This window comes from Sorghum bicolor, chromosome 10 (genome assembly GCF_000003195.3).
Source record: "Sorghum bicolor cultivar BTx623 chromosome 10, Sorghum_bicolor_NCBIv3, whole genome shotgun sequence".
In the NCBI taxonomy this organism is placed as follows: Eukaryota; Viridiplantae; Streptophyta; class Magnoliopsida; order Poales; family Poaceae; genus Sorghum; species Sorghum bicolor.
Window position 1 is genome coordinate 50,684,612 of NC_012879.2, and position 10,897 is coordinate 50,695,508.

The 10,897-nt window shown below is 39.4% G+C and overlaps 2 protein-coding genes across 4 annotated transcripts in view; both read right to left on the reverse strand.

The window, feature by feature from the left end:
• LOC8063897 (transmembrane 9 superfamily member 7) overlaps positions 1 to 1,937 on the reverse strand; it is a 4,416-nt gene extending 2,479 nt beyond the window's left edge. Inside the window, exons 1-3 of the mRNA XM_002438550.2 lie at positions 1,729 to 1,937; positions 494 to 658; positions 257 to 366 (exon numbers count right to left, since the gene is read on the reverse strand). Coding sequence (XP_002438595.1) covers positions 257 to 366; positions 494 to 658; positions 1,729 to 1,860 — 407 coding nt within the window. The 5' untranslated portion in view covers positions 1,861 to 1,937. The remainder of the gene's footprint in view (positions 1 to 256; positions 367 to 493; positions 659 to 1,728) is intronic.
• Positions 3,297 to 10,493, reverse strand: LOC110431024 (V-type proton ATPase subunit B 1). 3 transcript variants are annotated; one of them, XM_021449524.1, is made up of 15 exons: positions 10,333 to 10,493; positions 9,912 to 9,979; positions 9,072 to 9,127; positions 8,619 to 8,717; positions 8,437 to 8,496; positions 8,000 to 8,111; positions 7,632 to 7,837; positions 7,178 to 7,306; positions 6,645 to 6,782; positions 5,773 to 5,923; positions 4,484 to 4,566; positions 4,241 to 4,288; positions 4,114 to 4,167; positions 3,920 to 4,003; positions 3,309 to 3,838 (listed from the first exon to the last, which is right to left on the reverse strand). In XM_021449524.1, exons 2-15 carry the CDS (start codon positions 9,967 to 9,969, stop codon positions 3,653 to 3,655), a joined length of 1,464 nt encoding a protein of 487 aa, XP_021305199.1. In that variant the 5' UTR covers positions 9,970 to 9,979; positions 10,333 to 10,493; the 3' UTR covers positions 3,309 to 3,652. The 3 variants fall into 3 exon arrangements, with proteins under 3 accessions (XP_021305198.1, XP_021305199.1, XP_021305200.1); XM_021449525.1 differs by lacking the exon at positions 10,333 to 10,493 and adding an exon at positions 10,146 to 10,291; XM_021449523.1 differs by lacking the exon at positions 10,333 to 10,493 and having other exon boundaries at positions 3,297 to 3,838; positions 9,912 to 10,023.

A 10,897-nucleotide genomic window follows, 5' to 3' on the forward strand; every position in this document is an offset into this window, starting at 1 on the left:
TTTTTCAGCTCCTGGCACGACTAGGCGACGCCTAGGCGACAACTAGGTGACAACTTAAAAACTATGAACTCAAGGACACTTTTGAAATTTAAATTCAACATCTCATGGGCATGGCAGTTGAACTAGTAAATGACAGTGACCATGGAGCAATAGATATCATGTGTACATAATTGGAGGGGCAAATCCTCAATCTTCCCCTTATTTCTAATACTAACATAGAAAGAAATAAGGTATGAGCTGCAAACTAAAACCATACATGTTTACTCGGTATTCATCATCAATCTTTTCTTTGAAATTCTTCGCAGCTTCTTGAGAAAGCTGCTTTCGACAAACAACCTTGCAACTCTCATCCCTCCTCATCTTGAACTGCATGAATCGAAAAACAAAATGACAGTTAATCAGACAGCTTCTCATAGTACTTTTTTTTCTTTTCAAGTAATCGCACTTGTTTTTGCTTGAACTAGTATAAATCAAATGGTTTCATGTCCCTTACATTGTAGACAGAATTTTCGATGCGGTCCCCACGAAGGACTTCGCCTAAGTTCTCAGCACTGTTCTTAATCGCCTCAGGTTTGCAGTAATCCAGGAAATAGTAGTCATATGGAAGCTGTGTTTTTATAGATGACAATTTATTGACTTTCACTTGAAGTTCATCATCCTGCACAGTGAAAGGCCATAAAAAATTAATACTACAATACTAATATCTGATATTCTGTTTATAATGATATAATCTAGCCGGCATGGGGTCTCCACTTCTATAATATAATGACAAACATCACAGTAGCATAATTGATGGATATCAGGAGTCAACCACCATGTAATGAATCAAACAAATACCCAATTTAAAAAGATACAGGACAATAACATGTGTTGATTGAGTTGTACAACAGTGTATCAGTTGCTCCCCTTGCCTCATACCATAGTCATTACAATTGACTACTTAAGGTATCAACAACCAACAACAAAAATGCAGCATTTTCAGCATAACTGTTGTCACGATGGGATATGCATTTGAAACTCAAAAGAATTGCATTTAGGTATTGAACCAAGAGATCCAAACGTGATTAACAAACAGACACAACACATCTACTTGTGATGGAATCATGGAACATGGCGAGTGTGTATCATAATTCTATAGGATTTGTATATGTATCCCGATCCTTCATATCTTAGCTAGCAACCCTAGCAACACATCTACTTGTTTGCTAGAGATGAACTCTCCTTGCTCGTTAACTATAATCATACAGATTGAGCTAAATACTTGCATGTTATATCAAGAAAACACCAGAAACTCCATATTTATACCAAAAAAAAAGTAATTACCGTGACCACTACAGCGAGGTATCTAAAATGCGAAACCTACACTAGTGTCCTCACTGCATGACTTAAAACACATGTTACCCGTACTGCCAAATGAAAAGGCGGACGATCAAAGATAGAATGGGGGCATGGCGCGCCACATCACTTCTTCCCACGCCGAAAACACGCAGACACACCAATGCTGTCGTCCATCCATCCAGAAACTTCGTATCCCTAAACCCTAAACCACACGCCTACCCGCTGCTCCCCCGCGCGTCCCGGAAGCCAGATCTGAGGCCGCTCCTCCAAGCACAGCCAGATCCGCGGGCACCGACAGCCGCGAGGTAACACTTAGCGCTGGATCCGACCGGGAGTGGAAGCGGAGAAACATGCGGGCGAGAAAGACGGGGAATGAGGTCGATTGATCACCTTCTGGAAGTCGCGGGGGGCGACGCCGGGGAGGTAGAAGGCGCCGGCGGGGGAGGACGCGGAGTAGAGCGCGGCGGCGGCGAGGAGGATGAGGAGGTGGCAGGGGCGCGGGCCGCCGCCGTGGGTCGCCATGGTTGGGGCCGGGTCCCGGAGGCGTGCGGGCGGAGAAAGGAGCGGGATGGGCGGGGGAGGTGGTGGCCGGTGAGGAAGTGCGAGTAGTTAAGACGGAGACGGGACACGCGGGCCGAGGGCGCGGTGATTATTCCATTCCTGGTAAAGAATTAGTACGCTGTAAAAATTTCAAAGGAGGCTTCGGGAGCTCCGGCCTGAAGCTACCAGTTTTATTGGACAGTTGCACGGCCAGCTTCTTCTACTCCCTCTATCCTATAAATAAATATATTTCTGGTATAATTTATATTTCACTATTCGTTTTTAAGATAAATAAATGTATTTCTGGTATAATTCATATTTGACTATTCGTTTTATTAGGTTCTTCTTGAAAAAGAACTCATAATAGTTAAGTCAAATAGCATATGGTTAAGTCAAACCATGTTAAGTACAACTAAATTTATGTAAAAAGGTTTTGCACAATTTCAAATTACGACGTTTTAGCTTTTCTAAGTACATTACTTTCTAGTATATATCTAGACATACTTCCTCCGTCCCAAATTAACTGTCGTTTTCGGTTTCCTATTGCAAGTTTGACTTGATTTATAGAAAATACATACAACATTTGTATCTCCAAATAAATTTGTTAAACACTAGATTCAATACTAACTATATGTAACATAAATATTAATATATTTTAATATATATTTAATGAAAGTTAATTTTTGAAAGCGAGAACGAAAGTTATTTTGAGACGAAGAGAGAAATGTATATCTGAATGTGTAACAAAAGTTATGAATATAGAAAAACCAAAAGGTCTTGTAGTTTGGAATAGTCATAATGAATAATGAATATATTTTCATATTATAAATATATTTAGAGTATCGATACTATTTTTTTTATAAATAAACTTTAGTTGGTTTGACTCATATCAAAGCTAGAATTATATCATTTACTAAGATGAAGGTAATACCAAAAAAAATGCATAAATGCTTTAACAAAATTGTATATAATCAATACATGAGCTTATCATTCAAATTTGTCTGCCATTTAACGGTGTTTTTCTCTCACAACAAATTAGCGATAGAAAATCTTTGCTGAATGGCAGGCAAATTTAGAAGCTGAAACGAACAGCAGTGGAGCGCAGCCAAAAATCAAGAATGGGAGCACAGTGCTACAGAAAGTTCTTGAAGACATCTATGTAAATGTACCCAGAAGGCATACAGCACAGCCAAAAATCAAGATGACAGCAACCACGAACCCGACGTCCTCTATCAGATTACGTCTGTTTGCTAACCCAAATAAAAGCAATTTCTTCTCTTCACGTCAAAGAAGTCACCATATTGCTCCCTCGAATACCAACTTGTGAGGGACGATTGAATCTTAGCCCTCAGATAAAAGTTCGAACGCATTACAGATGAAATCTGAATAACTTCTGGTCAAAACAGCAAAACAGAGAATTTTTTCAACAGTGTCAGGCAGCATATAATTCGCTGCGGTTTATTGCCCCTCCTTTATTCACCATTCACAAATGTAGATACAACCAGTTGTGTTCGAGCATCCTGGTCCGGAATGCTCTTGCTAACAGTTCTGGCAGGTGAAACAGACCAAATAACTGAAATTTAACGATACATGACATAATATTACAGATATTGCCGTGACCGAGAGTCATCTACAAATAACTTGCGCTCACCAACAGAAAAGAATTGGACCTGACTACAGATAAATACAGGAAAATGGGCCATAAGGCCAATCTGTTCAATTATTCAAAGCTGCCCTTGCCAAAATATTGGAACACTGATCAACAATCAGTGATTCAGTGGGAGGCATCTCGGCTATAGTACTGGTCCAAGGTCTTTGCTGGGATACGGTGGAGAAGCTCGCGAGGGAAGATACGAAGCAATGTCCATGCAAGATCAAGTGACTGGAAGATGTTCCGTGTGTCGTATGCTCCTTGTGTCACAAACTTCCTCTCAAACTTGTCAAGGAACTCTAAGTAAAGCTGTGCAAGAAGGAACAAAACATTAGGTTTTGGACATCCGAAAAAGCACTAACTTACTAATTTATTTCACTCGCAACAGACCAGATCCTCAGACGAGAGTGCCTCCTCTCCAACGACTGCCTTCATGGCCTGAACATCCTTTCCAATTGCATAGTTGGCATAAAGCTGAACAGAAAACAGTAGATGTCAATTCATCTTGGACATCATGACTGAAGGAAAACAAAACCTATGGACTCCCTTGTTTAAAAAAAAACCTATGGACTCATAATAGGTACCTGATTAGACACATCCGAGTGGTCACGACGTGTCATGCCCTCTCCAATAGCACTCTGCAGGAGTTAAGTGGTTCTTAGAACTAACCTTCAACATAAATGCTGAAAACATACAGAAAACTTATCTTACCTTCATCAATCGAGAGAGAGATGGCAAGACATTAATAGGTGGATAAATCTGAAAGAAATATAATGTCATCACATCAACACAGATAGGCTATCAAGGTAGTAAAAAATAAACAAATACTTCACATTATGTCATTATGAGAGAAAATAAAAAATGCTAAATTAGTTATAAATAATTCCAGAGCTGCCCATGTGAAGGTGTAACATTTGATAACTTAATTCAAGAATAAAAGACATAGAAAAGCACCTGTCTGTTATGGAGCTGCCTATCAATGTATATCTGTCCCTCAGTAATGTATCCAGTAAGGTCAGGAGTTGGGTGGGTGATATCTGTTTTAGGAGTATATTACAATATTAGACATGGTATACTTGTGTTAAATGGCCAACAAAATGAAATAGATGGTAAATAAATCATGCGACCAACATGCTAAAAATGGTCTACTGGGACAGACAAAAAAATGATAAGACCGTACTTCAGTAGATTGTGCACTCAGACCAAAATAAGCAACAGTGATTCATGTTGGACAAGGACAACTGCACATACTTGATTGTAACATGATTCATTTATCGCGTGACAATTACTCCCTGGCGCCTTGGACATTGATCTCAAAAATACAAAGCTTAACTAGGTATTTTTTTTGTTAAAAAATACTTATAGAACATAGTAAAAGCATACTTTATGAAACTATACAATTTGAGAAAATGCTAGCCTTAAACACTTCCAAACATCGAAACTTGACTAAAATGTAATTTGTAACCAAACTTTCGAATTGTTGACTTTAGACCTTTAAATGTTACTTATTTGCCTAGTTATCAGGATTAAAAAAACAAGAAGATAATTGTGGCACCAGTTTTATGTATTTGTGGCCAGTTCAATTTGATTCTTGACAGTTCTTTTATTGAAAGGGGCTCTCGACGGTTGAGCCAGTGGAACAGTGAACCCCACCCTTGCTGGTTCAATGACCAGTCTGGTCCTAATAACTACTCCATCTGTCCCAAAATAAGTTTCATAATGGTATTCGTGCCGGTCAAACTTTCTTAAGTTTGACTAGGTTTGTAGAAAATATTAGCAACATTTGTAACTCCAAATAAGTTTATGAAAATAGATTCAATAATCTATCTAATGATACTACATATTAGTATTTTCTTGTATATATTTGGTCAAAGTTAAAAGCAGTTGATTTTTTGGGAAGCAAAAACGACATTTTTTTTAGATGAAGGGAGTATATTTTTTGTGACTGGAGGGAGTAATAGCATCATCAGGAAAGAGTTCTACAAATAATGTCTCAAGAATGTTCAGAAGGTAAGTCAAAGTTAAAAGCGATTGACTTTTTGGGAAGCAAGAACGACATTTATCTTGGGATGGAGGGAGTATATTTTTTGTGACTGGAGGGAGTAATAGCATCATCAGGAAAGAGTTCTACAAATAATGTCTCAAGAATGTTCAGAACATAAGCGTACAAAACCGATAACAATATGACATATAGTATAATTACAATAATAAAGATTAAAAAAAGCTATGGTTACTTCACTTACCATCATTAGGCATTGTTAAAATAGGAATTTGGGTAATGGAGCCTGTTCTTCCTTCAATACGCCCAGCGCGCTCATATATTGTTGCCAAATCAGTATACATATATCCAGGATAACCACGCCTACCTGGCACCTCTTCTCGGGCTGCAGAAACCTACAAAAAAAAGTGCAATGCCCATGTGGCATTATTAGAAACATGACATCAACTTGTCATTTAGTTAGCTAAATACAAAGGTTAATCTTAAATATATAAAATGGGACATGGAATACTAGAAAATAAAATATTTCTGAGTTTTTTTAATGAAGAACTACTAAATAGCACCAGAAGCTAATAGAAATATCAACACGTATTTCCAGCATCCCTTCATCCATTCGGGGCAGTGTTAACAAGATGTCATGACAAAATAAATAATTGCAATTCTACCACCAGATCATTACCAAAATCATGTGATTTCTTTTGATTACAAATCACTATATACAAGCATTGTGGCACCAATAGAAAATGCAGTTTATTTATAGTCTGACAGGAACTCACAATTACATTACATGGATAATAAATGCCCATGTGCAGCAACACTAGATAATTCATGAATCGATGAATTTAAAAATGATGACTGAATCAGGTCAACAGAATCGCAGCACAAAGCATTGGCAACCTTAACCGGGCAAGCAACCTGCCAGCCAGGCAGGAATGCTAGCTGCCAGGCACTCAGAATCGATGGCCTGGATTGCTGCCTGGCCAGGCAAGGCAACCTTGCCTAGGCAAGCAACCAAACAGGCCCTAAAGATTTCATGACGAGCAAATATAACAATGGTACTAAAACAAATACGGACTCAAAATACAAGATATGACAAAAAGTATGAAGACTCAATACCTCACGAAGTGCATCTGCATAAGAGCTCATATCTGTCAAGATGACAAGTACATGCTTCCCACATTCATACGCCAAATATTCCGCTGTTGTTAGAGCAATTCGAGGGGTGATAATACGTTCAATGGTGGGATCATTAGCCTGTAAAACAGAGAGGAACAAGGAGTTAAAAATACGCTGTGTTATAAACTAATTATGTCGGATGTAGAATATGTTTGGCTCTATGTGCAGGGGCAGAGGATAGTTCAGGCCAACCTGGGCATGGCCACCCCTAGGATCTTAATTTTTTTTATTCCCCGAAAAAAATTCTCAATAAACATACAGTAATACATGGCTAATTTGATTCATGCATCATTAGTGGCCCCCCTAATTCATTGATAGCTCCCCTTAAGATATTGTTGTAGCTCTGCCAATGATTATGTGGGTTTTTTTGGTCAAGATACATCTAAAACATTGCAGAATTGATTATGGCGCCCTTGGGAGAAATAAAATGATAAATGAATGTTGATCACAAATTCACAAGTCCTTGTAGGTACCAGATTCAGAAAAAGGGTGACCCGTTCCATGGAACCGTTCTCTTCAAAATCACGTTTGAAGAATTGAGCTGTTTCCATGTTCACTCCCATAGCAGCAAACACAATAGCAAAGTTGTCATCTTCACCACCCTGCAGGTTATAAAAAAACAGAACCAGTGATTAAGCCATATTTATATTTAGACATGTAAAGCATACATTTATACACAATGCTACATATAAATGTGTACCAAAAGAAAGCTGTAGCTCACTTGAAAGAACAAGATGTTGAAACATATGAAAACTATCAGGCACAACATACCCAACTTAAGACAATGCGCCCACAGAATGCCAGTTGTGTGCAAAAGATATCTCTGATTTTTTAAGAGCTCAGATGTGTGTTCAACTGTTTGTACTCTGAAAAATATGTTTTTGGGATAGGGAGGGGATAGGGTTGCAGTTAGGACACATTAGCTACCTCTGCATGCTTTCCTTTCTCCAATGTCTTCACAAGGCCAGCCTGACGACAAATTTGAGCAGCAATTTCATTGTGAGGGAGCCCAGCAGCAGAAAATAGGGGAATCTTTTGCCCACGAGCAATGGAGTTCATGACATCAATGGTGGATATCCCAGTTTGGATCATCTCCTCTGGATAGGTTCTCTCACTGGGGTTAATAGAACTTCCTGAAACAAAATCAGAGTACATAATTACAAAATTTGAAGATGGACTCATTGATTTAACACTATTAATCAATCAATACTTCTAAAACCTACTACTCTCCATGATGAACATGCACTTAACCATAAGCATTGTAGAGCAGCAAGCTAGAACTAGAAATTACTTACCAGAGATGTCCAAGTAGGCTTCAGGCAATATCGGGGGGCCATTGTCAATAGGTTTTCCAGAACCATTGAAAATGCGCCCAAGCATATCAAGTGATACAGGAGTTTTCAAAACCTATAAAAGAAACACAATGTACTGTATAATCAAACAAGACAGGAATTTCTCAATAAACAGGGTAATGAAGAAAACAATATCACTGTTTAATTTAGCCTGGTAGATTTGTGGACTTTATTCTTCCATTGGTATACACTATACAATTGTCAATTAACATGACTACTATAGATAACTTCATGGTGAAACTAGGTGTCATATCATAGATCATAGATCTGGAAAATTTTCCTTATGAGCTATCAAATTGAAATGATCTAGTTCAAAGTGTTTTAGCCTACTAAACACTTTATTAATAAGTAAACAGCAAATAAGTCACAAGATGAAGTACCTCGCCTGTAAACTGCACAGTTGTGTATTTGTTGTCTATTCCAGAAGTTCCTTCAAAGACCTGATGAATAATGCAGTTAATTAACAAAGTTTCCTGAGAATGGGCCTAACCAGACCATACTGCAGAGTCAACATCAAATTGGAACTACTACTAAAAGATAATCAAGAGAATGGAGAAGTAACCTGCACAACAGCTTTTTCGCCATCAACTTCCAGGACTTGACCACGGCGAGTGGTGCCATCTCCAAGTCGGATGTTTACAATTTCTTGGTACTTTGGGCCCTATAGATGGATATGCAAGCAAAGGAACTATGAGCATATGAGGCTAGCAGACTGAGCTGTTCAAAATCTGCAGATAGTTAGGCCTTGTTTAGATGCAAAAAATTTTAGAATTTTGACACTGTAGCACTTTCGTTTTTATTTGACAAACATTGTCTAATCATGGAGTAACTAGGCTTTAAAGATTCGTCTTGTGATTTACAGGCAAACTGTGCAATTAGTTTTTGTTTTCATCTATATTTATTGCTTCATGCATATGCCGCAAGATTCGATGTGACGGGAAATCTTGAAAAGTTTTTGGTTTTTGGGGTGAACTAAACAAGGCCTTAGCATCATATTGGAGAAAACTGTACACACCTTTACTTTATCCAAGATAACCAAAGGCCCGGCCACACCAGATACAGTCCTGTACTCTGCACAGGTACAAAAGTAAATTATTAACTAGTACATGCCCCCTTTGTAAGGTAGCCTAAAAAGCATGATTTCAAACAGACATACATCTTCTTGCGCAAAAGAAGCCCAAGATATGCAGTACTTTGATCGACAAATTTCTGCTACCCATAACATAAAACACAAAAAAGTCTTCTATTTATAATGGCAGTGGCATGTTTCAGTGTAGGCATGTAGACCAATATATCCAAGATTCAATAATTGGTAATTCATGAAGCTTCAACATTGGACGTGGCATGAATCACAATTCCCAAAAAGCAATACATACAAATAGATGAACTAGTTTTAAACTAAAAGCGTGATCTAGCAAGTGTGCCAGACCTGACAACTAGTTACATAGTTGAAAGAGCAAAGCCACAAGCTAATTGTTACAAGAACCAGATGCATCCTGTTGCATCATTGTAGTATGGTGCAACAAAAGCCCTGGGACAGTGAGTTGATGTATTGTTAGGAAAATCTACAGTGTTATCGACGAATACCACACGTTCATAAAATTCAATGCATTGGTAATGCAACCAAGCTACAATTTAGCCGATGACCCCAATATATTGTCTCGTAGCTTAGGATCATTTATAAGCAAACTGTTTATCTCCTCAAAATGCAAATCATCTCTACATATCCACGCTATGATGCTAGTACCAGTGATGCGTCCGTATGACTAAGCAACACATCAACAGCTGAAAGCACAATACTGAACAGCCGAAGGCACACTGCGCGCGAGCTTGGATCTCGTCGCTCGTGACTCACCCATGCCGATCTCCAGGGTTCCCTCCTCCATGTCGACGCCTTCCTTCACCAGACCCATGCTGAACAACCTGCACATGGCAACAGCCAGCCACGCCATCAGAATCAGTACCGAGGAAAAGGAGCGGAGCTGATCCGAGTCTCCCCAATCCACGCAGATCACTCGGACTCTCCGATCCACGGGAAATTGTAGAGAGATCAGCAATCCAGACAAATCCACAACAGACAGAGTAAAACCGCAGCCGCTGTTGCTGGACGGAGAAGATGGAGAAAGTGCGGCGGCAGGCTGGGCACAGGTCGGAGAGTGTTTCGGCGGTGGGCGTGGCCGCGCTCGTGTCGCCCAGTAGGGACAACGCGAGCGATGGATTGCCGCAGGAGGAGCCGGGGTGGAGGTGAAATTGCGGGGGGGTGGAAGAAGACGTACCTGGATCTGGATCGCGGCGCGGAGAGGCTACGCTGCGGAGTTGGGGAAGGAACGTGCGAGACGGCGAGGAGGTGGCAGATCGGATAGGCGAGGCGACGACACAGGTGGGAGGGAAGGAGAGGAGGGGAGGAGACGCGCAATTAATGCCCGAAATTATAACCAGAGAAGAGGGGCAGAAGGACGTTTTGCGTGTTTGCCCTGGACAATTACAGAATTTCGGTATTTTGAATGAATCCCAAACCGCATCAATAGTGGTCAGTTTGCTGTTTTGGTGATTCCTCTGCTCCTTTTGCTCCCCTTCGATCTTCAATTCAGGGCTTCTTTCGCAAAAAATGTTAGACTCGGCTACTGTAGCAATTTTATACTTTTATTTATTTATTTCGTAATTGTTGTCTAACTATAGATTAACTAGGTTTAAAAGATTTGTCTCATAAATTACATATAAATTATACAATTAGTTATTTTTTTTATCTATTCAATGGATCAAGCATGGGTTCAAAAATTCAATGTGATAGAGAATTTTAAAAAAAAATTAGAACTAAACAAGGCATCGACAATAAAAATA